The sequence below is a fragment of the Symphodus melops genome (assembly GCF_947650265.1).
Source record: "Symphodus melops genome assembly, chromosome: 10".
NCBI lineage: Eukaryota > Metazoa > Chordata > Actinopteri > Labriformes > Labridae > Symphodus > Symphodus melops.
The window spans coordinates 4,341,725-4,369,704 of record NC_136700.1 but is presented as its reverse complement, the minus strand read 5'-3'; the positions used below and the strand labels follow the sequence as shown (position 1 = coordinate 4,369,704).

General features: G+C 41.7%; 1 protein-coding gene across 3 annotated transcripts in view; it reads right to left on the bottom strand.

Moving 5' to 3' along the window:
• frya (furry homolog a) overlaps positions 1-27,980 on the bottom strand; it is a 48,546-nt gene that overhangs the window by 6,392 nt on the left and 14,174 nt on the right. For all 3 annotated transcript variants that reach the window (XM_079353957.1, XM_079353955.1, XM_079353956.1), the window contains exons 2-52: positions 27,353-27,552; positions 24,615-24,668; positions 23,718-23,857; positions 23,494-23,584; positions 22,297-22,376; positions 22,127-22,207; positions 21,057-21,225; positions 20,441-20,533; positions 20,232-20,330; positions 19,499-19,600; positions 19,289-19,392; positions 18,575-18,683; positions 18,299-18,385; positions 17,568-17,739; positions 17,316-17,448; positions 17,029-17,136; positions 16,429-16,684; positions 16,021-16,203; positions 15,855-15,941; positions 14,899-15,158; positions 14,551-14,740; positions 14,179-14,303; positions 13,652-13,709; positions 13,399-13,490; positions 13,061-13,233; positions 12,800-12,960; positions 12,003-12,113; positions 11,429-11,583; positions 10,764-10,866; positions 10,496-10,667; positions 9,898-10,154; positions 9,657-9,803; positions 9,390-9,558; positions 9,105-9,195; positions 8,932-9,014; positions 8,089-8,239; positions 7,701-7,804; positions 6,960-7,145; positions 6,090-6,291; positions 5,619-5,740; positions 5,353-5,540; positions 5,146-5,240; positions 4,474-5,054; positions 4,211-4,308; positions 3,953-4,123; positions 3,697-3,837; positions 3,035-3,214; positions 2,251-2,415; positions 1,711-1,785; positions 1,454-1,624; positions 33-233 (exon numbers count right to left, since the gene is read on the bottom strand). In XM_079353957.1, coding sequence (XP_079210083.1) covers positions 33-233; positions 1,454-1,624; positions 1,711-1,785; positions 2,251-2,415; positions 3,035-3,214; positions 3,697-3,837; positions 3,953-4,123; positions 4,211-4,308; positions 4,474-5,054; positions 5,146-5,240; positions 5,353-5,540; positions 5,619-5,740; positions 6,090-6,291; positions 6,960-7,145; positions 7,701-7,804; positions 8,089-8,239; positions 8,932-9,014; positions 9,105-9,195; positions 9,390-9,558; positions 9,657-9,803; positions 9,898-10,154; positions 10,496-10,667; positions 10,764-10,866; positions 11,429-11,583; positions 12,003-12,113; positions 12,800-12,960; positions 13,061-13,233; positions 13,399-13,490; positions 13,652-13,709; positions 14,179-14,303; positions 14,551-14,740; positions 14,899-15,158; positions 15,855-15,941; positions 16,021-16,203; positions 16,429-16,684; positions 17,029-17,136; positions 17,316-17,448; positions 17,568-17,739; positions 18,299-18,385; positions 18,575-18,683; positions 19,289-19,392; positions 19,499-19,600; positions 20,232-20,330; positions 20,441-20,533; positions 21,057-21,225; positions 22,127-22,207; positions 22,297-22,376; positions 23,494-23,584; positions 23,718-23,857; positions 24,615-24,668; positions 27,353-27,472 — 7,446 coding nt within the window. In that variant the 5' untranslated portion in view covers positions 27,473-27,552. The remainder of the gene's footprint in view (positions 1-32; positions 234-1,453; positions 1,625-1,710; positions 1,786-2,250; positions 2,416-3,034; positions 3,215-3,696; positions 3,838-3,952; positions 4,124-4,210; positions 4,309-4,473; positions 5,055-5,145; positions 5,241-5,352; positions 5,541-5,618; positions 5,741-6,089; positions 6,292-6,959; positions 7,146-7,700; positions 7,805-8,088; positions 8,240-8,931; positions 9,015-9,104; positions 9,196-9,389; positions 9,559-9,656; positions 9,804-9,897; positions 10,155-10,495; positions 10,668-10,763; positions 10,867-11,428; positions 11,584-12,002; positions 12,114-12,799; positions 12,961-13,060; positions 13,234-13,398; positions 13,491-13,651; positions 13,710-14,178; positions 14,304-14,550; positions 14,741-14,898; positions 15,159-15,854; positions 15,942-16,020; positions 16,204-16,428; positions 16,685-17,028; positions 17,137-17,315; positions 17,449-17,567; positions 17,740-18,298; positions 18,386-18,574; positions 18,684-19,288; positions 19,393-19,498; positions 19,601-20,231; positions 20,331-20,440; positions 20,534-21,056; positions 21,226-22,126; positions 22,208-22,296; positions 22,377-23,493; positions 23,585-23,717; positions 23,858-24,614; positions 24,669-27,352; positions 27,553-27,980) is intronic.

Sequence of the window (27,980 nt, the reverse complement as noted above, 5' to 3'; positions counted from 1 at the left end):
ACAGATTAATGAGCAGACAAAGGTGAACTTACAAGCTGTGAGTGGGAGAGGATCTGGCTGGCAGTGAGGGAATCTTCCTCAGACGACTCGTCTGAATCTTCATGGGTGATCTTGCTGAGGCTGGGCATGCTGTTGGACAGCTGACTCTCCTCCAGAGGCTGCAGGTCACTGCGCTCCAGACTGTCCATGGATCGTCTGCGCACTCCCCAGTTAAAGTTATCCGTAGTCTCTCCCTGCAAAGAGGAATGCTCTTAAATACCAAGAAGTCCAGCGAAATCTCTTCTCTAACACAAACACATGCACACATTCTGTAAACACACATTAAAACAACCATGCTGTGCAGGTTCTGGTATCTGAGAGTTTTCACCTCATAGATAAATATGGAGAAGAAGACTGAACCTATACATAGTGTTATGATCCCAGTGTACCCATAAAGAGTTTGTGTTCAAGTGTAAGCTTATATAATAAGACTTTAAACCTTAACCCCTCTGAGTCTGACTGAAACTTGTTTAACATGCTGATAGACTTTTGGACTGGATGTTACTCTGGAGGTGTCCGCCAACTTCCACATCCCCCATAATCTCCACATCAACAGATAGTGGTGAAAATAGCTGAAACTGTGCACAGATACTTATATTGCGTGCCGAAATAGAAAGATGATGGAAAGATTTCAGAGGGGGGACAAAACTGTCACCTCCAATAGAGGTCAAATATCCCTGATGCTAAATTTAAACTACCAGACTACAATCATCCCAATGTGTAACTTTGTTTGAATATACATCGCTGAAAATCAAACCAATCATTTCAGTATGATTAGAAGCTATGAGTGCATAATTATCCTGTTCAAGAGGAGCTTATTCAGAAACATCACATCTAATAATGGTTTTATATCAACCAGAAAAAGTGACCAAACACTGGAGACACACACTATAGTTAAAAAACAAACAAAACCCTGGATAAAACATATCCTATGATGGCATGCACTCCATGGGTGACCAACACGCTGTGAGTTTAACACTACTCATTCTTAGAGAATGTGAGAAATAACTTTGTTTCCAATACTTTGAGACGGAGGCAACATCTGTCTCACATGACTTTGTCTGAGCATGCACACTCATTTGCCACTCTTTTCCTCCCTATTGGGCGCACACTATATAATCTGCACAGACAAACACTCTTGAGAAAACACATCATGTAAAGATGAAACATGACTAAACTTACCTGTAGCTCCTAGGTAGCACAGACAGAGAAACAGAGAAAAGAAACCCCATTACACAGAGCAGACACACCTGACCCAACACAGCAAAAGAGAATGCACTGAGAAAATACTTATATGTCTTTGTGCTAAAGCCAGCTGTGTCTTTCTAACGGTTGTTGATAGTCTCCATTGAAGTAAGGTAAGGAGGAGGACAAACATTTTGTTTAAGGAAAGTCTGGACTTCCTCTGTCTCACCTCTCCGTCTTCAAGCTCCACATCCAGGAAGTCAAAGTCTCTGAACACTCTGAACTGCTGCTCTGAGGTGTTGTCGTCCATGTTTTCTGGTTCTCGGGTCCCATCGTCAGAGGACACCAGGCTGGGCTGGTGATCCATGAGGTCCAGCTCCCCACTGCTAGAGAAGATCACCTACACAAACAGTAAAAAGTGCTTACAGGTTGTTTTTGAATGAAGGATCACAGAAACTGTCCAGATTCATAGCAAGCCAATCTTACCGAAGGATTTTTTGTAAGTCCTACTTCTTGTCCACACAAAGACAAAACGTTCACCAGTTTTTCTCGCGTTCTTTTCTGCAGGAGGCAAGGACATATGAAATTTTAACCAAATGTGTATAAAACACTTTCACTGTACTTCAAGCATACACTCTTTTAAGACCCTTGAACCTTGATTGACATGCTCGAAAGCTCGTACATTTACATCTGGTAATAAAATCTGCTTTCAATAAGTAGTAATAGAAATAAGTAGCAGACATATGACATCCCAAGTCAAAAAAGAAATGGCTCAAACAGACACTGTTGATTTCCAAATCACTGTTTGTGGGACAAGATGTGTGGGAGCAGAACAACTGCTTTCACTTCCAACTTTTGTTTCGTTAATCTCAGAAGCTGAGGTGGAGTTAAATGACCTTCATCCTTCTTAGGAGGCCTCATTTAGAAGTGGCACCAACATGTGTTTTTCTCCTTCTTTATTAGCATCCAATGACACCTTGGAGGATTTCAAATGATAAACATAAGTCTAGGTGGGGATGTGTTCACCTGTGAAGACTGAGGCCTTTTCCAGCTGACCGGTACCAGGACGTTGTTGGTGGTGGATCCTGATGATGTGGAGGAGGTGCTGCGGGTCACTGCTGTTGTCCTGCTCTTTACATCTTGACATGGAGAGTGCTGCAGGTCATCAAAGCGTCGACCAATCACAGGTGTCTAACAGCAGGAACAGGGAACAAACAGATGTGCAGAAATAAAACATAATGACTCAGGGGAAGCTTTAGGATGACTGGGAAGTCATCCATGTTTCAGCAAGAGCTGGCTGGCTCTTTGACATACTAAATGAGTGACACATTTCAAGAAAAATAAACCTACCTGATCTCTGACTTATCCCCAAGTTTAAAAATCGTTGATGTTTCAAAAGAAAAATATTGGTTTGTCCAGTGTGTCTGATGTTTAAACACTCACACTGCAGACTATCCAAATGGATTCACTTGCAAAGAGAGGCAGCCAAGAGCTGACATCATTTCCTTCCATTCATGAACTACACAAATAGCTCCCTGTCAAGTTCCCACACATACACCACTCTGTCTGTATCTTTGAAATCTCTTTCCAGCTCTGCACTGCTTGGCTAATTGTGTTCACCTTTTGGGGTTTCAAGCTTATCTCAAGGGGGTTTGGTTAAAAAAGAAAAAGAAGAACTGTTTCCTTTGCAAAAGCTCAACAAGATTCCACAAAACCTCAACAAGCACCACACCCTGGAAATACAGCACAAAAATACAAACAAGCGTTACACTTAAGATTTCTCACAAACGACAGATAAAGAGTTTCAAACCTCAGATATATCAAAGTGGAAATCCAGTGTTTTCCCAGGCAGGGCCTTGGACGAGCGGTCCCAGACACGGCTGATGTCCTCGTAGGAGAGGTCACTCTGTGGGAACGAGGGTTGCACCAAACTGGCTGATCGAGAAACAACCAGCTTCAGGATATTCAGCGCTTCCCCCCAATGGGCCGTCTAAAGTCAACACAGACATGCACACGCCAATTCACCCACACACACAGACAAAAAGCAACACAGCCACGTGTTTAGGAAGAAGCACTTCAAATGTCTCTGTGTGTTTTATTGTTCTTCTATTTTTAGAGAGAAACGTTTTGGCATTCGGCTCACAGTAGCAAGCTAAAGGAAAATAGATTCAGTGTGAGGATAAGCAGAGCTCGAGCCTGTGGCAAACTGTTTATAGTTTGGGTGTGTCTACAGATTGACTCTTCTGACATAACACTGCTCTTTTTTTCCATTTCTTTCCACTTACAAAAGGAACACAAGGAAGCCTAAAGATTTCCTGTGATCAAATCTGACAAGAACAGAAAGAAAAACAAAGATCCTAAAAATAGAACCAGCTGTTAACTCAAAAATTGATATAAGGCATAAAGTCAATGCATTTTTAAACGCATTACCAGATATGAACAAACATGCAGGTAAATATTTATTCAACTCACATGGACAAATTTCTCAATTGTCTTCAGCACCTCCATGTTGAAGGGTTTGGCTTGAATGACACTGAGGTCCATGTGACTCAGGAGGCTGTAGATGATCTGTAAAAGGGTCTGCTGCATACTGGGGAGACCCTTCTCCAACAGCTGTTTCAACCAAAGTACAAATCATTCATTAATCCAGCAGCATTTGAATGATTACTACAAGGTCACTTCTAATGGTATTCAGTTGATATACACACTGAGCAAAGGCTCTACGAACCTCTGCCATGTAAGTGACCAGGTTGAGTGTGATGTCTGAGAAAGCCTCGTGAAGATATCGACACACCACGTTCACCCAGGAGAAGCAGTCTCGTGTGTAGGAGTGTGTTTTGTACAGAGTCATGACATGAGCGAGGTTGGACAGCTTGGAGTTCTTCTCTTCAAGACAAACCTGCATTGCAAAGATACATTAGCTTACACTTTTTTTTCCCAAACAAAAGATAGCAAAAAAAAAAAAAAACAGGCAACAGAGCCACACCTGGGCTATCCTCTCTGCAACATCTTGACAGAACTGCGTTGGTCCATCGAAGTTCTGGACGAGGTGTGGGAGCAGACAGAGGACATTCAAGGGAAATCCTAATGGATAAAACAAACACATGATTTCAATGTTTGTTTTTTTTGTTTTTTTAAATCATCATTGATAATTATTTTGAGGATGTTCACTGCCATATAAGTTCATGGATAAAAGCCCTTTTTGTGTTTTTTTTTTATTAATTTGAAATGTTATTCAATTTAACAAACCTATTGCTTGTGATGTGTCCACTACAGGCACCCTTGACACAGGAGTAAGCTGGCAAAAGAGCTGCAGCGTGAGGTCAGTGGTGGACAGAGAGGTGAAGCCCTTCAGCAGCAGCTGTTGGAGCCCGGTGAAGCTGCTCCAGTTCAGCTGGCTCTGCAGTTTCTCCAGCTTCTCTCTGTTCTCCTGTTTGTCCAGCGACATGTGTCCCAGCAGCTTGTTCAAGAGCCTAAGAGACATCTGATACTCAAACTCAAAGTCGGACTCCATCAGGGACACTGCCACCCAGAAGATGGTGGCAAGCAGGTTGCTGGGGTGGTTGATATTTGTTGGGTCGTTGATGTTGTCTTTAGATGAGGACGGGCTGCAGGTCTTCACTAACAGAGCCTGCTGTTCACAAGCTTGGATACGGTCCAGTGTAGCACTGCGAGGTGGATCTGACCACCTGTCAGCCTCTCCAAACTTTTTAGGGACAGAAGAGCTCCTCTGGTGTCTGCTCCTCTCTTCTCTTCGAAGGTTGAGTTGTCCTGTGCTCTTTCTGTTGGACAGTAGCTTAAAACTGGTGATGAAATCTGGAGAGGAAGCTCTAAAAATAAGAAAAACAAACAACAATGAAACTCACCGAACTTTTTGAAATAATGCTTTTTTCTTCAAAACACGTTTGTAGAGACACCAACCTTGTTAAGATCGCCATGAAATCATTGTTCTTCAGACATTCAGCCAAGTTATCTACCACAGACTCCAGTGTGAGTAATACTTCCATCACATAGCCCTGCAGGTGAGACGAAGACAGAAAGTCGGTTCTGCAGAGGAGTTTTTTTGTCACAAGATTACAGAGAAGACGTGCGTTAGTTTATCAACATGTACACACAGTGATAACTGACCTGCACTTCTTCTCCGTGTTCACCCACAACCTCCACCAGCCTGGAAAGCAGGTCGGACACGGCGTGGGCAGAGATGGGCTGACGGAGGGCTCGGAACACCTGAAAGGAACGTCCAGCGTAGTGACGGGATGAGCTACACAGAGCGGTCTGCAGGGCTATGTCACTGAGCTGCCGCTCCAAATGGAAATCTAAAGAGGACAGACCAAAGAATGAACAATAGAGCTGCTATGTGCTCATTCAAACTGCTGAGGGTAGAAACTGCTTACTTGACTTGGACTCTCTGAACACTGAAACTACATGTCGAAGAAAGTTGGTCAGCTGCTCGGTGCTTTTTGAAATTTGATTCTTCGGTGAAATGTCTTCGTGGCACCACAATGGTCCATACGATCTGTAAAACAACAATTTATTATTTAATCACAAGACAAACAGGCTGGTAATGGGAATGTTTCAAGTGGAGTCCAATCTGTACAATGAGTAATATCATCTGAACAACAATGCAATCTATTTCTAGAATCTAGTGCACCATGCATCCAGCACCACTAGGTGGAAATCTCAACCAAGCTTTATATATTATTTCACTTCAGCATTTCAGAGGGACGCTTCAGCTGGACAATATGTATTCACTGAAAAGGAAACTTCCAGACTTTTTTTGAAATAGTAACAATAAATTAATTTCACAAGTGAAACTCCTGAAACAGCTGGAAATGATAGTATGATGATATAATACCATTATATACCTTGTGGTTAAAAACTCGATGAGCTTGTTATTTTTCTCATCCACTTTACTGGAGCCCACCAGCTCCTCCACCTCGTGTGAGATTTCAGGCAGGTTGTTGCTGCTGCCTCCCAGACTGAGGCTGGACGATGTGGCGGAGGAACTCAGGCCAGAGTCTGGCACAGGAGACGCCTGACACTCCCGCAGAAAGTCGAACCCTCCCCCTGAACACAACAGAGGAGCAGGTGTGTGATGACACACTGGTTACTGTAGTTCATTTGGATGTTTGATGCAGCACAAGTTTGGGCAATTCGAAAACATTGTCTGCATTTTGAAATGTCTGGGATTGTACTCCAATTAGACTTTGCTACAGCAACTATTTATTTATTGTGGTAGAATTAATAAGCCTAATTACAGTTTCATTATTGTTTGGTTTCAGTGGAAAATAAATATCATGTTTGGAGCAGAAGTTCTATTAAAATAGTCAAATGCTAAAAATAATAATCTGGACATCTTTAAATGTCCAGACATTTGCTAAACAAACTATCAGCCTGTGGGGTGGGAAACAAAGGGAGTCTACTCAAGCCTCTGCAGATGGCCCCAATTTGGACAAGTGGCTAAAAATAGCAGGAAGGAATGCTTTAATCAAGACCTTTGATGTCCTCTGTGTTCAATATTGCTTTTGGCTCAGTCTCCAAATATTTTCTTCCCAGATAAGCAACGCATCTATCCTCTGAAAGGAATGTCAACCATTCCCTCCTGATGTTCAGTGTATATTAACCAGAGAGAGAGAACAACATGTCAAATGCCAACCTGCTCTGCCAACTGGACCCCGGCCTTCTTCCAGCCTTAGTATTACAGAGAGTATTACAAAAGGCCTGTATTTTTTTACCTGAAGGTAAATACTCGGGCTGAAGGCTTGACTTGCTGGTGAGGGTCTTTGTGCTGTTGATATCACGTGTCTGCAGTAAGACTGAGGCGATGGACTGGAAGTTGTTGTTACAGGATAAAGTGATGAGCAGGTGAAGGAGGAGACGTTTGCTGTTCTCAAACACTTCTGGACGGTAGTGATCCATGCCTGAAGGAAGGAACACACCCGTCAGTTTGTATCAGCAAACAGGAAACACTCAGTCAAGAGGTTTCTTAAAGAAACAAGAGTTTCTTTATGTTCACTTCTCCTGGTTTCAAAGCCCTCGCCTTAAAGATTATAAAATAATTCCTTCATCTGATATTGACAGTTAAAAAACAAAAACAAATTATTTGTTCTGAAAGAACAATGATGATATCTTCAATTAAAATCTTAACATTTGGGTTGCTGGTAGCCTAGCGGTTTGTGCGCGCCCCTCATACGGAGGCTGTGGTCTTCCAAGGGTGCGGCCCGGGTTCGAATATAACATGGCTTCAATGTCGATCACTGCTTTCTTGCTCCCTGATGTTTGACTCTAACCACTTTCCCAGCTCTAAGTAAAGTCCCAAAAAGCTTAAAAAGAAAAAGAAAAAAAAAAAAAAGTTTCTTTTTTTGACAAACTCTTTTTTCTGATTTCTAAACAACCATTTACAGTCATAGCCTAACATACTGTTATTACTAGATTTGTTCTTTTAACAGGGATACAAGATTATAATGAGTATTTACCCAGAAACAAGGCATGTAGCAGTAAAGGCAAGTGCATGGCCCAGTCCTCCCTCACACTGTGGTCCACCACCATCTCTGTCATGAAGATGACTGCTATATTACACCTATAACACACAAAAACACATTATTTCATCAAACTGGTAATTCATCTAAGCAAACGCAGAGGCTTATTTTAGAAAAAATTAAATCCCTAAAAGAAATGTGCAGCTTCATCACAGTTACGGGTTGGTGGAGAAATGTGTAGGTCAACTGCTGCAGGCTATCAAGGGTCAATGAAAAGTTTGATGTTCCCACGCTATACAGCCACAGGAATTTAAAGTAAGGCAGATGTTTTTGTTTTTACACTAGGAAGAGCGTATTTTGCATTCCTGTTAAGCCACAGTCTCACCTGTGCAGTGGTCCTCTGGGAGTAATGGTCTCCGGCAGGAAGTCAACCAGCGGGGCCCAACACCCTCCATTTACAGGCATGGGCAGAGGATGCGGCTGGTTACTCTCACAGACAACCATCAGCCAATCAGCGTAGGGCGGCAGAGGTTCACCTGAAAGGTTACAGAAATTACACAGCTGACATTTGAGTGTACACACACACACACACACACACACACACACACACACACACACACACACACACACACACACACACACACACACACACACACACACACACACACACACACACACACACACACACACACACACACACACACACACACACACACACACACACACACACACACACACACACACACACACACACACACACACACACACACACACACACACACACACACACACACACACACACACACACACACACACACACACACACACACACACACACACACACACACCCCAATTGGCCAAACAAAGGTTGAGGATTTTCCAAAGCTGGATAAAGACATATCTTTTCGAAGAGGCTCTTCATTGTGAAATGTTTCTTACTCACTCTACTCTACTCAGCAGGACTAATTCAGACCCAGACAGTATAACAAAGCAGTTTCTGGGTCACTGGCAGCAGGATGGAGGCCCTTGGCTCAACTACTTTTTATTTCAGCGCCAGTTCTCACACAAGCCTTTTTAGAACCCCAGGCCACTCCACATTGCTCATGCATTATCAATGACACTTGCCGGTCCCCATCTTACCCTCCAAGCTAGCCTGTGTTATCCTGAACTCACTAGACCATATAATCACATTTATTTCACAATGTGCCTGAAACAAAAACACACTCACTCTTATCTTCATCATAAGATCCTCCAGAGCTGTTGCTGTAGCGTGACTCCAGGCGGTTGTGAGCTCTCATCATGTGGCTCAGCCTGAGGTCAAGAGAAAAAAACCTGTCATGGTAATGGATCTGTTTAGGAAGGTTAATTACTCTAATGATAAGCTTTAAGATAATTCATCACCTCTCTTCACTCTCCTTAACAGTCTTTGAATCGTCTGTGTCAGGAAAGCTCTCCTGGCCTGCAACAACAGTGTTGCTGCTCGATGTGGTACCTAGAATTAAAGCATGAATTGGATTCACATTTACATTCAATTCACAGACAGCTTACAGAAAACACGTTTTAACAGCAAACTTTACTCTCTGCAACAACTGGAATCGGCCCTAGAGCACACACAATTTGCCAAGGTTAGCCGATGTGGATTTCCTGACACCAGGCAAAAACCTGTCTTTTTGTTTTTTGATGTACCTGAAGCTGCTGTGGAGGTCTTGCTTGTGGCAGTGAAGCGATAAAAAGGAGGACTATCGCAGTGCTGCACTACAGGGTTGACTGGATCTGTTTGTTGCAACTCAAATATTAACTCCTCCATGGTCTGCATGGTGTTGTTCCGGCACAGATAGATCACCACCTTCTTGATCTGAACAAACACAGCACAGCGTATCAGTGAGAAACTGCAAAGAGCTAAAAACAAAACACCGCGACCTCTCTCACTGTGGCCTTAATGATATATCTTACATATGGAAGGAGGGTGGTGTCACTGCTGACGCCGCATAAGCTGATGAGAAACTGCAGTGTGGTTCTCAGATTATTGCTCCACTTGTCATTGTTGACTAAAGCGTTCCAGGCGTTTTCCATCTCTGCTCCAGGCAGATCATCTCCATACTGACCAGAGGAAGGATGCAAAAGAACAAATTCTCAAATGAGCTGCATTGATACCAATACTGTATGTCCTTAAATTCCTCTAACATGATATTACCTTGGCAGTCATGAACATGAGGTTATTGAGCACCATGGATGTGGCCTGTAAGGAGCCCCAGCCGCTGCCCTTTAGTTGGTGGGATGAAGCTGTGCTGGTTGTGCGACAGGCAGCATCAATATCTGTCGTGCACGGGGTAAAAACCGGGAGCAGCAGGCCGCTATCAACCAGCTCAATATTACTGAGCCAGGGCAGGAGGTAGGTTAGCATTATTTGCCTCGCGTTGGGATGAGTGGTGGGGAACCTCTGGCTGACCTCTGCAAAGGAAAGGAAACACTTACACCGGAACATCTTTGGGACTGTGGTGTTTATATTCGACACAGAAGTCAAGTTAATACTGTAATTGAGTTTCACTATAATTGCCAGTTTAATCCTGATCCGCAAAAGATTAGGGAGTTTCTTAATCGAGTTAAGCTCTCAGTGTTTATGTGGTTAGAGGGAGTGTCTTTGGTGCTGTGACAATCTTGGTTGTGGAAGACGAGCGTGCAGCATTTAGTGGGAAACCGTAAGAAGATGAAAAGCTTGCGAGAGTATGCAGGCTCAAATAGCGTGGATAACCCTACTATGGCCACATAACCCATGTGACGTGAACAACTACCTGAGAATAAAGGAAGTGTGAGCTCAGGGTACATCCTGGCCAGCTGGCTTGACAGCTGGGGTAGTGAGATGCTGTAAAGAGGTGGCAGAGGGCCGTGGGTGCTGTAGAGGATACTGTTTGGCTTCTGGTCCGCAATCTTCTTAGAGTACACAAACAACTTAGCTTCAAGAATCTGTTCAAACAGAGAGCAGTACAAAGTGGTTATTCAATAAACCACAGATAATAAGCACAAACGGAATCTGTGCAGAAAGTTGTTTGTGTTTCTCACCTGCATCAGCTGCATTGAAATCTCATAGATTTCTCTGTTGGCATCAGACGCCTTGAAGAGGACCAGATTGAGCAATGTTACAATATCACTTGGATAGTTTTTGCTGGAAAGAAAGAATAAAAGGAGGTCATGTTGACTTGATGTCCCTCAGATATCTGTTCCCCACAGCCTACAACCTCCCTTACTGTAACTCTGCCTCCCCATCACTCTCCAATCATTTGCTACTTGTCTCAGTTTTATTTTTGTCTGGTCCCTCCACCATGTAGAGCGTCATTTGGTCCTTTGAAAGGCACTGTATGAATCTAATTATTATTTATATAATGTAATAATTATAATTTAATTATAATAAAAAAAGGATGTTTAGTGTTCCACACTGCGTTTATGTCCACGTTTTAGGATGGAGGACCAGATAAATAGTGAGCTCTTGAAGAAGATTTGCTTCGTTAACCCCTCTTATTCGCCAGTGTTTTTTATATTTTGATATGAAAGATGGATGAATCAGAGAATGTAGTTCCTAAACAGAGTCAGCAAATTGATTATTAACAAATCCCCCCTAAAGGTGGCATACAGAACATAAAATGGAACAATTTAAACTCCACATATTGAAATGAAGATGAGACACATGGTAGGTTATCTTTACAAGTGGAACAGGTGTGACTCTGTACCTGCTGCCACAGACTGTAGCGATGGCTTTGAAGCACCCTGAGGCGAGCTGGTAGGAGCCTGTGTAACAGCGATCCACAGCCCAATTGAAAAGGTTGACCTGATCAGCATTGAGCTCCAGGAGCAGGATGACAACTTCACAGCCAAGCTGGTGGACCTGAGCCAGGAGTTAAAACCAACACAGACTCTGCTCATTTTCATCCCTTTTTAAAGATTCCTTTGAGTTTTTTTCACCACAAATCTGCCAGGTTATGTGTGTTTTGAAAAGATCCAAGGATCTTTAAATTCTACATCAATTCAAACCATTTATTGAAAACCTCTGAGTCCAAAGGAAATGTATACACGTTTGCTTTTTCTTCTATCACAGTAGATTAGAACAAAGGCAATATGAGATCTATTACTTTCAAACAACACTCTCCTTCACCACATGCCAGCCCTACTATGAGATAATGGTTCGAACTTGGCAGGGTCTCGTGTTGGGCTTCTTACAAGCAAGCTCCAGCAAACTATCGGAGGGGATTTCTAGGTCAGCTCTTTGTTTAAATGCACTGCTTTAGTGAAGTATTAGCCACATACCCGCTGATCCTGGCAGGCTAGTATATTATCCAGCCACTTATAGAGGTATCCGTCTGGAGAGAGGCCAACGTTATCAAACACAGGCCCACAGCACAGCACAGCAGACATGGCCTACAAAAACAAACCGTCAACATTACCAACATGTAATATGGTGTAACTCATTCATAGCTGTAGTTTTCTCTACATCCTAAATTGGAATAATAGAAAATTAAAGACAGATTTTATCTTTAGCTTGTCACTGAACACAAGGCTTGACAAGAAAGGGTGACTGTTTCTTTTAGTGTTCTTGATTATATAACTCAGCAGCCGTGTTGTTTACTGCTGCTCGGCTCAGTATGGCATCAGGAAGTAAGTGAAGCAAGAATGTGTGACTCTTAACTGAGGTGCTTGTGTTTTTCAACCTACTACGTCTGTTGCTTCTCCAGTCCTAAAAATAGAAGAGGGCTGAGCAATATAAAAATCTGGATGAGCACATGTTTATTCAGTGCATTTTAGAAGAAAGGGCATTTTACTGAACGTTGTATCTGTCTTGTGGGGGGAGAAAAGTTCAAATACAAGAATTACATTTAAAGAGACATCTTGGCTTGCAGAGCTTGGATGTGAGGATTTACTTTAATCAAGGCAAAAGGAAGACTGAGTCTGCACATCAGCAGCAGCTTCAATTCATATTTAATAAAATGTATCATCACATGACGTATCAGGCCCTAGATTTTATCAGAGGACTTTCTTTATTGCAACACTGCAGAACAATTTAATTAAACCAAAAAGGTTAATAGATCTGAAGACAGTTTGTTTACCTTCAGGGAACAATATTGGTATCTTGTGATCTGATGGTTCCTGTCACTGTAGCGGTCCAGAGGGGTGAACATGATGCTGAAAGGCCCCGCCCACTGACTGAACAGTATAAAGAGGTGATGTCGAAGGCTTTGCTGTGGAAACAGGAAGCGCCGGTGGTGTACTGAGGAGGGAAAATACAAAGAATGTTATCGGTCTGCTTGTTGGGAATAAAGCAAAAAAACAAATAAAAAATGAAACATTGAAGTAGCTACTCTTTGTACCTGGAACACATTGGATGAGGTTTGCCACCATGGCGCTGAAGTGCGCTCGGATGTCTTTAAGGATCTCAGCATCTTTGTCATTCTCAGCTTCCAGCAGCATCCGGGTCAGATCAACATACTCCAGGAACAGAGCGCCAAGGGCGAGGGTGTCACGTTCCAGAGCTCCATTTGTACTTTGGAAATGAAGAGAAAACACGGAGACGCCCAATGAAAATCACAAACCAAACAATACGAGCCTAATCACTAAACAAACTGTAGCACAGTCCTTGATTATTGGGAGATATAAAGCCAGATGTCAAAGTCTGTGAGTTTGTGTAGGGCTCTTAAACCATACAGACCTGTCACTGATGACACCTGCATCTGCCAACAGCTCAAATATCCGCAGAAGCTGCAATCTCAGCAGGTCTCGTCGTTCACGCCGCTTCTTGTTCTGCAGAAGGAAAAGAAATCCTTAATGCCAGAAGTCCCAGTTATTAAATGATGCATCCTTATTTAGTGACTACAACTTTTACATAAAGCCGACAGTCTAAGTGAAACTTAAAAAGAAGAATTTGTTTTCAATAAAATATGTTGTCATTACAACAAACCAACCTCTGGTCTTCTTTCTAAAGCTTCTTTCATCAGGGGATGTAGCTCTTCCACAAGCTCCCTGCATGCAGACAATAAACAAGATTTAATGAGGCAATAATTAAAAATTCAAACAAAGCAATAAGCATAGAGCATCAGTTGCATAAAATGAAATCAAAATGCAGTGGAAGTATTTATTATGTTTTCAAAGACAGAAATTTAAGCTTAAAAAAAATCATTTTTGTAGGAAACTGTTTGGATGCAGCAGCAAATGGCAACAAGAGAGTACTCATTTGTAATCCTCTCTTTATCTTCACGTTAAACCCACACAGATCAACATGTACTGTACAGGTAACTGTTGAGATAATAATGCTGTTAGTGCTCCCCAATTTTTATTCGAGTGTTCCTTATTTATTAAAAAAGACAAAAAAAATCAACACAGCTCAGCAGCTTAAAAAAGATCAAAGCTGCGCCGCCTCCTTAGTTCAGTCAAAACTGATGTAAAAAAAGGAAACTCTGATATTTAAACTTTGGGTTGTTCTCTGATTTACCTGAAAACGAGGGAATTAGTGCGACCAAAGCCCAGAACTAATGACTCTGTCAACTCGATGCTCTCTGCCCTCATCAGTGGAACCAACTGCTTCAGAAGCCAGGCCACCGACGGGCTCCCGATAACCTGAAACATCAGAAGACGACTGCTCAGTCAGACACAAAAACTACTGACGCTGTTTGAACACTACTAAACACACAGGGCTGCATTGAGGTAAGAGTCTGTACAGAGCATATCTGCTTCCTGTAGGGTAGCTGAGGTGTCATTTGATGCCTCCTGTTCGAATGTCAACAAGCTCCTTTTGAACATTGGACTCTTGAGAGACAAAGCATTAGGGATTTAATGAGACCAGGTGGCCTGAGGAGGCAGATACCTTGTTATCCAAGCTGACACTGCTGTCAGATGTAGCAGCCGTGATCTCAGGTGTCGATGCTCTCAGATGGCCGGGACTCATGATACTGGGCTTGGCTACCCCGAAGCAAAGGATCAGATAGTTTCTCCAAAGGGTGACGTAGTTATCGCCACTGACAGATGTGTTGGTCTTCTTTGCATACACAGGATTACTGGTGATCATTAAGAAGAAACAGAGTCATATTATTATCTAACCTTTTAGTTTTTTAGATCAAATGCAGAACTTGTATTAAGGGATCTTATTCAAAATAGGAAGTACAGATTCACAGAAATAGAAAAGAGAAGAAATGTTCATCCATCAGACACATACTTTGGGTCTACCAGGGGCATTAACGTCTGCATCCGTGTAAAGGCGTAGGGCCACGCGTAGCTGAGAGCAGTGGGGCAGTGCTTGGGAAGGTGGTCCTGTCGGAGGAGGCTGTAAACACACAGCACCCAAGGGTCCTTTACAGACTGGGCAAAGATCCACACATGTGATGGGCTCCTGATGTCATAGTGACTGTTGACGAGCAGTGCGTTCCACTCCACAAGCCACTGGAGATCTACATGGTGGCCAGCAGGCAGGGGGGCCTGCAAACAAGCGACAGAAATGTTAGGTCATAAGTGCTTTATATAGTTTTTATTCATTTATTATTACCACTATAGAGGTAGCTAATCCTGTGCACAACAAAAGTACAAGACATTTTTTTGCAGAAACAATAAAGTGCATTGTTTCATATTTAGACACCTTTATATAAAAGCAATCAATCATACATTTTAATTAACACATCCGCTCTCTCCCCTTTCATCCTTTTGCTTAAGAATTATTGCACAACTGTAAAAGATGAAGCTATTAAGAACTCATATCAGATAATCACACAGTATAATTAGAAACACAATATGATAAAGCATTTAAGCACATTAATTTTTTTTATCCTGCTCTCACTGCATCCTGATGACATCATGACGATTGCGTAATAGGTCAAAAGGTCAACAGCTGCTCACTTCCAGCTGTTCATTCTGTTTTGTTGGATTAGTACATGAAGATTCTGTCAACGCATCAAGCATTGCTGTTACAGTATGTGACCTTTTAATGAAGCTAGTTTAAATATCAGACACATCGGGTGAGCATCTTGTGTTTCTATCAGGTGAAATGAATACATATCAATACATTTGATTGAAAAAAATTACAGGACAGTAATCAGATAAGCTAAAAAAAAATAGCAGCTATGCTAAAAGTTTCTTCTTTTTTTTTCCAGAGTCATAGTTATGTCACAATTGACTTACAGTGTCCGACACTGCAACGTTGACAAAACTTTCCAGGATTACAGGGCTGAGCTGGTCCATGATCTCGATCATCGGTTTATCGTCGTCCTGCAGGAGACAGCATGAAATCACAATCTGCAAATGTTCTTGAGTTCTACTACATGAGACAAACTTCGCTTTATTTTACCTCAGTCTGTCCGATGGTGATGAAGAGACTCCGTATCTCTTTAAGGATGGCGATAGCGAGCCTGCGGGTGCTCAGCTGACAGGAGCAGAGAAGTACAAGCGCCAGACCCTCCACAGCATGCAGCACGGCGGAGTGGGGACCTCGCTCTGCAGGGATCTTCAGGTTTGAGCTGGACTGCAGCAGCTGTGAAATATAAATCAAGACAAAACAGAGATGATTCGACTGTTCCATGACTAAATAGGTGATTCAAGGCATTCAATTTCTAGTTATCCAACAACAAAAGCATTTGAGGAAGGATTAATAGTAATGAAGAGAAAGGGAAAAGCAGAATAATTAAGACTAATTAGACAGCACTAATTTGTTTTTCCAGCTTGTTAAAGCACAAAAAGACTTTATAAAGGTGTGTACCTCTGCAGTGTGTATTTTAGCCATCTCATAGCTCTTCCCTGGGGCTGCCAGCATTAGCTTCCACTGTGTGAGCAGTTGCAGCAGTAATTTAAGGGATGTGTCTAACAGACCCTGGTGAGTGTCTTGGACCTCACGTAACAGGAAGTTTGTGAATCCAAAGAGGACGTCGTCACGCCATTCGGTGAAATCTACCAGTAGACTCTGTAAGGAATTCTGAGCAATGAGTCGCAGCTCATCATCCATGTGGATCGTCAACCTGATTAAAGATGAAGAAGACAAAATGAAATAATGAGAAAATGTCCCTACATTACAAAAGTTGTATCCATGTAAGCTTCATATTTGGCATACTTCTGCAAAGTGAAAGAAATGATTCTCTTTTGACAAAGTAGCAATAGCCATGATTTGCATACAGTAATGGGTGGCTTAAGAAGGACATTATAAATGGGTTCAAACATGTTCTCTAAGATGAGAAACAACAAGCTGGTGTAGCAGGTAATTCAAGTTTGTTCTCTTCATGAGCCAGGTGTGTAACTCCACATAGACATTAATAACATTTGATTTGATCTGCAGGTACTATGTTGAGAGAAAGAGGCGACTCACCGAGAGAGCAGATCTATGAGTTCAGGCTTTGACATCCCATCAGGCAGGATTCGAGGAACAGCTGCGACACATGTCCTGAACAAGTCAATCTTGGGCTTCCTTTCACCTCTGAAAAGATCCGATTTAAAGACTGTTACTATGAAACTAATCAGGCATAATGATACATAACCAGCGTTAATTAAGTCAGGTAAGAGTGAATGATGGGTTTTGAAACACTCTTTGCTGAGCCACTCTGGAGTTTGTAAATGATTTGGCAGGTGGGATGACAGAGCTACACGTGCACTTACGTGATCATATCCTCAGGCTCCTTGTTTAACATCTGAGCGTTAGTCATCATCATGCAGCGTCCCACCTCTTTATCCAGGTGTCTGAGGATGTTGTCAATAGCCTTTCTCACATGATAATAATACTGAGACATCCCTGGAGAAGATGAAAGAAGAGGTATTACTGACCTTTGTTTTCTGCAAACATCAAACTGATCTGATGCTAAATCTGTCACTGCAATGTGAGTATGCAATAGTATGAGCACTGTCACTCACCAATGACTTTGGCCTCATCCTCCGTCAGCATTTTGCTCAGGTATGTCTTCTTCACTCGGAGCGTGTGCCCAGAGGGTAAAGTGCAACCAGTGTTAGGCATGGGGGGCTCGCCGTCCTTTTGCTGCAGTTTATCAGCTATAACCAGGAATGCTCTCAGACCAATATTCATTCTCTGCACAAAAAGGACATTTTTAGCTGTTTGCTATTGATGTCTGACACTGCAATATGATGCTTGGAAAGGGATACTGAAACACGAGGTCAGCAGAAAAAAAATCTATTGTACAAGCAGATACTAGAGTTACAGTTGGGCTTTACTTGGTATCATTTAAACCTTTGGCTGCAATAAAACTGTTTCTGGGATAAATATAAAGTACTCTTTATACGACTGAAGGGAATTCAAATGATTTCTCAAATGTAGTTATTTTTTTACACTGCATTTAGTAGCAAAAAATAAACATAAGTGATAAAATTGTCATGTTTTTAAGGAATATGAACATGGACACAATGTAAGCAAACAAAAAAAAAATAATAAAAAAATTCAAAGACAAGTATGAATCATTGACAGACAACCGAAGACAAAAACTCAAGTAAATCAGGAAAGGATCTCCAAAATAAGTTTAGAAAAGGGTATAGTGTGAAGGACTATCACATTTCTGTAGGTAAAAAAAGTTTTTTCTCTGGTATATTGATCAAAAATTGAGCAAGCATGTAAATAAACGTAGAGTTCCTACCTCTGGGTTAAGACTAAAGGCTTTTGCAGGTTTCCCAACACAAAGCAGGTCGAAGATAATCTCTCTCATGGCAAAATCCAGTCTCTCCTGCGGTAAGAAGATTAAAGGAGCTAATTATGTGGAGACAACACATCATCTTATGTGACTATGAGATTTCACATTTTGTAAAAACAACATACAGTACACTGTGTGTGTGTGTGTGTGTGTGTGTGTGTGTGTGTGTGTGTGTGTGTGTGTGTGTGTCTGTAGAGCATTACAACACATGGGTGTGTTCACCTGTGCAATAAACTGGATGATCTTGACAAAGATGTTGAGAGGCATGTCTCTGGGTACCACACTGCGGGATCCTTTGGGGAAAAGTGTTGTTACTACTGTGTTGAGGCGACTGTGAATAAAAAAGACAACAAACCATTAACAGGAAGCCTCTGACAATCATTGCACAGCTGTGAAAGGATTTGCAGACTGTTTTCAGACAATACTTTAACTGACTGAAAGGAGCTTTGTTTACAGACAGGTTTACTTTGGATGTAACTAACACGTTTTAAAAGTCTGGCTTGACACATGTAGGATCTCTCAGATAGGATCAGGCTCATAATAGCAGCTACTGAAACCAGTCTGGTGTAGACCTGAACCCAGGTCAGCTCTGCCTTGCATCAACAATACCTCTTTCTTTAAATACTAATAAAATCAGAAACAAGGACGGAGGGGTTGGTGTTCAACTGCTGCTTTAATAAACCTTTTTTATGTTCTTGTTTTTACATTTTACTTTAGTGCAAACAAATGTGTTTCAGTCTGTGACTTTCATTAGCTCCTCAGGTTTTAACTGGCACATAAAGACGTTACAGAAAGACTGCATAATGCTCAGGCTATGTGAGAAATGTTGTTTTCAAGTCTACTAAAAGTGAGCAATTGCAAGCCATACTTTCTTCCTCTTTGGCTGACTCACCAGTCACCACATTAACAAGGAACATAAAGGTTGAAGATATTTACCCCTGTGTTGTAGTGTTGCTCTCACACTTGATTCTGATCATGTAGACCCACAACAGCCGATACAGGGACTCCAATGCAACACGAGCCATTTTAGGGTCTCTACTCTGTAATCAAAGTTCAAGTATAGAGGAAAGTCAATGAGTTGCTGCAACTTGTTCTTAATAAAAAGACCACTCTAATCCAAAGCTGCAGCTTTGCAAGTGATATTACCTTCAGATTGGAGAGGCAGTTGTTGAGGAAGATGTGCCATCTGTTGAGGAAGAACTGCTTCTGGCTGACACACAGCAGACACGTCACCAACGGGTAAAATGCCTGTGCACAGAACAGTTTCATTCATAGCTCTAATAGATTCAAACTTCTTAAACCAACAACTAATTTAACATTTAAGTCTGTCCTTTGGTTGAAGAAATATGTTTTATCTTTGGAAAAATACCTGCATGCGTACTATTTAAAATTAAAACAGGTTTTATTGAGGTTTCAGTCTTTTGTTAGGCTTTCTGCTGACAGCAATGTTGCTCATAAAAGACACTTTCAGCACTAATAGCTGCCTCAGGGGAATAAGGAGCTGTATGTGTTGCTCCATAAGGGCAGTTGTCCTTTGATTTGAACTGCTGTGGTGAGTGCTTTATTGAAGCCACATTACAGGGAGGTGACATACAACTTTGTTAAACACTGCATGGCTTCAATGGTCATTTCTCATGACTCTCAAAAGGCAGCCAGTTTCCCTTATAAATCATTTCTGGAGTGGACAAGACAATGCAAGAGAACATTACACAAGAGTGACCTTGAAATGCTTGAGGATTCACAGAGAGCACAGGCATCCGGACAATCTAAGCACGCAGCAGAGGGTGTCAGTGTAAAAACAGTGGGTCACAAAAACAAACAAGGCCACACAGAAGCAAACAAGAATCAGAGTCGGTTTGTTTCCTGCTAAGCAACCAACCAGTGAGTGCTTCTTCCTGGAGGACAGGTCCAGGGTTGTGTCGTACAAGCTGTCCACGAAGTTCCTCAGGCAGGGAACATTCACCTCGTTCTTCACGGCCTGGCATTACATCAAACACAGTCCCATCATGAGACACACACAAGCGCCCGTTCTTGCATCTTATAAATAGTGTGTAATAAACCACACGCAGGACAATTAAAAACACTTACTGCTGCAACAGGAACCAAAATTTCAACAAAGAGACCAGCCAAAGCATGCTTTATGTCCTTGTCCTTCACCTCCAGGAAATATTGGGCACACTCCTGTGGAGAACAAAGACCACAGTTTATTGAAAGTGATGGGACTTTAAATTGACTTTTTTATCCTGGAAATAAAAATACTGTACGGTCAAAACTGACTGCTGATGTGAAACACAGTCAATGTCATCGGGCAGGAAATACCAACAAGCCTTATACTTTCTCTTCTGGATAACCTTTGAATTGGGTATAGGCCAATACTGTGTACCCATCTGATACCAGTGTGATTCAAACAAAATGTTTTGTACAAATGATATGAAAGCGTTACTCAGTACATTGAAGGATCTTAAGAGAAGACAAACAAGGACGATATGTTTGAAATCCATGTTTTAACCATTACACTGTGCTTTATTGTTTCTTTTCTTTATTTAAATCATCGAGGCTTTTAAATCAAAACGTACGAGGTGTAAAAATGTGCAATAAAAAACATAACTGGATCTTCTTAGATTTCTGACACTGACGTCTATATTGGTGATTAAATCCAATATGTGAAACATTAGATCATTCGGTCACAAAAGCCTCATTGTACCTGCATGAACTGAAAAGAGGCCTCAAAATCCTCCACAGGGTACATCTTAATTCGAAAGAACTTGACCCCCATGATGAGGCTGATGGTGCTCTGCACTACATATGGACTCTGCTCCTTCTGTCGAAGCTCCTTCAGCTCTGTCATAAACTTCTTCTTTACAGCAGGAAACCTGAGACAGAAGGGAAAAAAAAGAAAGAAAAGAAACTAAATTAGATTCTATAAAAAGAAATGTCCGCATAGCTCAGTCAGACAAATCCCAAATCAGCACTTCCTCAAAAAACTTCCTCTGCTTGGAGCCGTGACACTGTTAGAATACGGTGACAATAATCAGGGAGCACGCCTTGCAAAAATAATCATGCCCCTCGTCTTTGCCTCAAAATGCAGACTGTGAGTCTGTGACCTCAGATGAACTCCTCATCTGGCACCTGATCCCCGGCCCAAATTGAACCAGTGATGAGATTCTTCAGCTGGTCTAAATTTAGAAGATAATTCATCATGGGAGCTCGTGTACGCATCTCTCAGTGGTGAACTCCAGCTACTGAACAGAGTTATGTGAGAGACGTTAACGAAATGTGAAACAGGAACTGCATTTAAACTGATTTGAAACAGCATCACACTCTTAAGGAAATACTTGATATCCAGTATATTCTTGAGTTGTCTCTTCTGTCTTGACCTCAGAGATTAGTTAAGATATTTTTAAATGTTCTCTGCAAAGTGTCCCCCTCAGGGTTTCAAACTTTGCTCAGGAGGTATGTAATGCCCTCACCAACTAAATCTCTATTTTAAGGTATGTTTCTTAGCTGCAGTCAGCTGAAAACTTCAAATAGAAAGATGTCCATTTCCAGTCCTAGTTTGGTGTGAAGGGGACCTATCCAAAAGTGCGACCTTCCCTGAGCACGTTCCAGTCTCTTGAAGCGGGGAAATGTTTGCAGAGAGGCTTTAAGAATGGTTACAGGCTATAATGATGTGGCACGGGACCAAAGCCCAACAGAGCAAAGCCTTAAGAGAGAAGAAAAGAGAAAAAACAATGATTTTGAATGAAATACACATAGTTCTTGTTCTGCACTTACTTAGACTGTGCTAATACTCCGATGATTTCTGCATAGAGGTCTGCTACAGTGTGCATGTTGCCAGTGTTTGGACCATGATACCTTCAGGACATTAGACGAGGAAAGAAAAACATTAGATATGTGTAAAAATATTATAGATGGTACACTGGAGGACGAAGGTGCGATCTTACCCCTCTTTGTATCTAAAGTGCTTAAAGGCTAAATGAATGACTTCATTGACCAAATTATCAAGGACTGGATGGAGAGGCATCTAGAGAAGACAGACCAAACAGAAAGAATCAGAAACAAACAGGAGACAACAGTGCAGGAGAACAAATCAATCAAAGTACGTCATGAAAGTGTAACATATTTCATTCCTTTTAATGTATTGTGTATTTGTATGTTTTATGCCTTATGTCTTATTTTGTTATTTTATTTTACTGTACAGCACTTTGGTCAGCTGTAGTTGTTTTAAAATACTTAATCAAATAAAGTTGGATTGAATTGGAGCATATGAGAGGTTTTTTTTTTTACAGAGCTTGTACAGCTCTTTAAAGCACAATGAGAGTAATCTAATCCAGACATGAAGCTTCTTAGCATTTTAAAAGGGGAATCTTAAAGTCTGCAGCTCTCCAAAGCCATGTTTTTATATTCATCCTTAGCCAGCAGGTTATCACTAAACTGACAGCCTACATGTACCCGATAAGTAGATGGCACAATGCCTTCAAAATGAATGCATAAAAATAATGAAAGGTCAGAGGGGTTCATTGAGGTTCTACCAATGCACTCAGGTTGTAGAGTGGGAAACAAAGGAAATTAGATAATTCCACCTTTTCATTATAGCATCAAATAAATTCAATCTAGCTACGAGATTTATTTCCACTCTAAAGTGGTTTGAGAACAGGATTGTTGTTGTTTTTTTAATATTAAAAGATTTTGGTTTACAGTGTTGAGTTATCTGTAAGACAACAAATTTAGATTCAAATCTTATTTTTATTCTACAAAATTTGAGAATAAATCTGAGCACTTTGAAACTTGATGTGCTCTCTATGAACCCTGTTTATAATAAAAGAATACACTTCAAACTACTGTGAGTTTGTAGCTGGTTATGAAACAAACGTTGATTCATCTTTATGTAGTTATTGTAATGCTGAGGGCAGGTGTCAGTCAAAATGATCAACTGTACCCCGCAGAAAACCCCTCTCTTCACAGCTGTTGTTATAAGGCAAGGAGAGATTTTATACAACTTATTTAATACAAAAAAAAATCAAAAATCAAAGAGAGAAGAAGAACCACTTGGTCCATAAGGGTTGCCAAAATCGACACAGACCTGAGTTTTCCTAATAGAAGCTTTAAAAAACACATACAAGGGAGTTAAGACAAGTCACCTGTTTCAAAACCTCTATAAGTACAAGAGAGAAGATGAAGTCAATGGCCAAATCCCTCCTTTCAAGTAGATAATCTCTCTGCTGTTCATCACTGTGACAGAGAAAAAAACAAGAGCAACAGGTTTGCTTTAAATAGATTGATAAATAGATTTAATGTGACCTCCACCTTTGTTTTTATACAGGTAATTCATTGTTTGTAGAGGAATCAAGTCAATGAGTCTCACTTTTTGGACTTGGTGTTGGCTCGAGGCCTGTATTCATGCAGCTCCTCCTCGAGTCCATTTTGTCTTTTGTACCAGTCAAAGAGAGTGCGCAGGATGGAGGGGAGACAGTACTCAGCCAGTGAGCTCATAGTGCTTATCAACTAAAAGAGAAGGAAGTACATGGTGTTAATGCATCTTTGTGTTTGGCAGTTAACATACCAAAGTTAGAGATAACAATCAGGGTTTCCTTTGTTTATATGTACAGTCATTTAGATTGAAAATAAAGTGGGTGCATTACATTTTCTCTCGTTTGAGACATTAAAGGAGAATGAAATGAAGTTAGGAGGCTTTTATAGTGAAGTCCAAGGCTCCAGATTAAAGAGTGAGTCAGTCTGTGTTAAGACTACGCAGAGACAAGGTGCAGCATGAGGCAGCCTCCCTCAGTCCCGGGGGAGAGACTGGGAAGAGGAAGGAACGGGTGGGATGGGCCGGGCACACAGGAAGGGAGGAGAGCCTGGACGGGCCGGGGAACACAGCGAGCCCTTCATTCAGCACGGGGCTGGAGAAGAATCCCGGCTCTGTGCGGCTGCTGAATGGCCTCACGCAGCAGCACAAACACACCCCTGTGGCAGTGAAAGAGCCTTCTCTGCAGAGCCGCAGACCTGCTGGACACACCTAGCGCAGAGCCGGTGCCAGCTCGCAAGGTAAACATGCTTGCCCTTCACCGGATCTGAAAGAGCTTTTTGGATGTGAGCTGCTTTTTCACACATTAGCCCTTTTATTACGGCACATCGTACCAGAGAAGAGAAACAGCGTGTGTACGATGCTCATACGTTTAACCAAACTATTAAACAGCAGGTTGTTTTATCTACCAAACAAGACCCTAAGATGTACTCGTGAAATTATTGCAGAACTTACTTGGTCAAACTGAGGATCCTCCCCCCTCTGCAGTGACTTTGTTAATGGCTTCTCCTGAAAACAAAGGAATGAAAGAGTCATGGTTGACTTTTAGGTTTGTTCTCAAGCACATAACTCCACTGACCCTGCTGTGTGTGTGTGTGTGTGTGTGTGTGTGTGTATTTTAGAAACAGGGACTCATTACAGTCCAGCTAATGAGCGAGCCATCACTCAGGCTGATGCCAGCTATGAGCAGGCAGGGTCAGATATCAGAGACAGAAGCTCCATGACAGCTCCCATTATTACAGTCTTCTATCATCTGAGATAAAGACCTTCATGGGGGATTTATCCTCCTGCTAAGGACGGTCCTGTAGAGGGTTTCCTGATTCTGTAGCTCATTTAATACTAACTGTAGAAACATGTTGTATATATCAGGAAATAAGGATGAATTTGAAATGATGACAACAAATTTGTAAGATATAAAAACTATATGAACTTGTGAACTTTGTGATTCTTTCTTATTCTGTTATTTTTCTGGCCACCGTGTAGTTTGAGATATTTTTGAGGCGGTAATTAGATTATCCCGTAACAGACAAAAAATTGAGATGCATTTGCTTGATGTGTTGTGACAGTGATGCATCCCCGACGCACTCCCAGAGTTTCATACATCCTCACGAAATCGAATCTCACACAAACAAAAGCCTCCACTGCACTTCCCTGCTCCTCTGGTATTCTGCCAGTCTTGTTATCCAGACAGCACATCACAGAACACCACTTCATTTGCGATTAATACAAAATACGTAGCGATCTGTCTGAGTGGTCTGACAGTGACGCGGCGTGGGCCGATGGTTGGGTCGCTCTCCCTCTCGCAGTCAGGAGCTCCACATGTTCTGATGAATCTTTTTGTTTTTGGACATAAGTTTGAGCCTGAGAGTCGGCCTATGACAGAGCAACAGAAAAGATGCTGACTTTTTTCCTCCCAGCCTTTAAAGGATGTTACCGCCCTCAGTGGCTCACATTTAATCATCTTGCAGAATTACAGCACTGCATTTAAAAATATCTAAAAAAAAGAAGCCTATTAGAGCAGACCTTTTGGAGTCTCCACTATATTTGATTAATTGATATTCACTACACGTCAATGAATACAATTTAGTTGAACAATTCACCTGAATGATGAAGCCAGCATATACACACCATCACTACGAGACAGAGCGAAAACAAATTACTCATCCTGTTCTCCACTGAGAGGAAAAACAAACAGAGACACATCCGCCCTGCCATTCTCTGGAGGGAGTTACACCAAAACGAAGGGCTTGCACACTTTCCCTTCGGTCATTAACACTTCCCTGCAGACCAAGGCCCATGACTAACAGCTTCCTATAAATCACAGGCCCTAAAACTGGTGACTGCACGTCCACAGCAGCCACAGCTTAGAATCTAAATGAGCATCACCACCAACACTGGGATCAGCTCCTCCAGTTTGTTAAAGTTTAAAGGGTAAAGTCAGGAATTTCACTTTAACAGTGTTTAGCTCCCCTCCAGATAAAGAGTCTGTGTTGCAAATTGTGTGAAAGAAATCATCATTCATATGTTACATTTTATAACATTTTAACATATGCTGAGAGAAATGTACACATTCATTTTCATTGTCAAACAGAAATATTAAAACAAGGCCAGACAGCTCTCATACCTGCTTACGGCATCATGAAGCTTTCTGCTTATCGCTATCTTCTGGCCTTGTTTTCTGCATTTTTTAAGGTTGGAAGTCTTTTAAACCAAAAACAACATTCAAAGTTGTCGTGGGCATTTCTTTAGTCACTTTTTTCTGGATGATTAAAGCATTAAGAAACACAGTGGTGATACTGAAATGAAATGTAAGTGCGACCTGCATGCCCACAGCTGTGTCAGTAATAATGCTGAGTCATGTTCTGTCTTCTATCTACTGCATCAAGGTCTGCATTGAGGTTCTTCACTGTAACTCAGTGAACTTTAATATATGTTTCACTCCGTGAAGTTAGAACCTTTTCAGATTAGATTTTAAAAAGCTCACTAAATGAGTGTGTAGAACATATAACAAGATTATATAACAAGTCATTTTGTTTAATAAAATGTAAACAAGTAGTTAAAGTCATTTTGGCTTGTTTACGTTCACAAAAACAAAGTCGAGCCAAGGCCTTGTGTCATCGCTCAGGTGTGATAAATGTTAGATGCTCCACTATACATCGTTGGCCATTAAACTGTATCAGTCACTTTTAGTTCACTTTTAATGCTGAGATACATTTTGATAGAGATGCCTTTTTATTTACTTGAGTTGTCTTTCGATTACACTTACTTGTACTCGAGTATTTTTAAATTGTTGTATTGATACTTTATCTTCTCTGTCTGTAACTTATTCCTGCCGACAAGTTATTTGTGGGCCTAACTGTCTAGACTTCTCGTCTAACCTTGTTTTGGTGGTTTACAACCTCCAGGTCGGGACACCCACGTGGGGTCACAAGCTGATTAACGGAGAAGCAAAGGAAGGAAAAAGTGACTCGTGCTGCAGGAAATGAGGTTAAATATGGAGCCGTTTCTCATATCTCTACCTTTTCTATGTGTGATGACAAACTGTCAATCTGTGATTCAACTGCATCTTTAATTACCACTGATTTAATGACCTCACTTTTCCCCCTTAAAATCCAGAAACAGACTGCACGTTATAATGATAAAGAGAAACAGAGTAAGGACAGGTATCAGTCCATCACCGTCTTCCCACTCACCAGTGGCTCGGCCATGATGATGCGGATCTTGCGCTCTGACACGGTGGTGAAGTTGGCGAACAGGCTCTTGAGGACGTACTCGCCCGGCTTGCTCTCCGGGTCGATGCTGATGGGCATCATGGCTGGTGGACCCTTCTCTCCCTGGGGACAGCAGACTGGAGGGAGGGGGGGTTTACTGTATCCGTTCCCAACGGGTGAGGCTGTGGAAACGACACAAAAATAAAAAGATGGCAATCAATTATGTGAAGTAAAACTTTGCTAATTCAAGCCCAAATGAGTGGGACAGGATCAGCCACAAAGAGAGACCAGCGAACAGAGTTTTACTGAGAAGTTTCCAAACATGGACATGAAGTTCCCGACATGTTGAACATTCCTGAGAGAGACTGTCCAGAGGGCACCGGCCTGCCCCGACTCTGCTCCTTCTTTCCTCCTGCTACAGTGAACACAGCACATATGGAAATGAAAGCACCATGGCCAGCAGCTGGTGTTTTCATTTCGTACCAAAGATGTCATTGCCCTTTGAGGGAAGCACAAACCTTGTGTGCATGTGACCATTCTTCAGTCAGTGTTATGATGTGGCACACGTTCGACCACAGACAAAGGGGCTTTACTTGGGCCATAAAATATG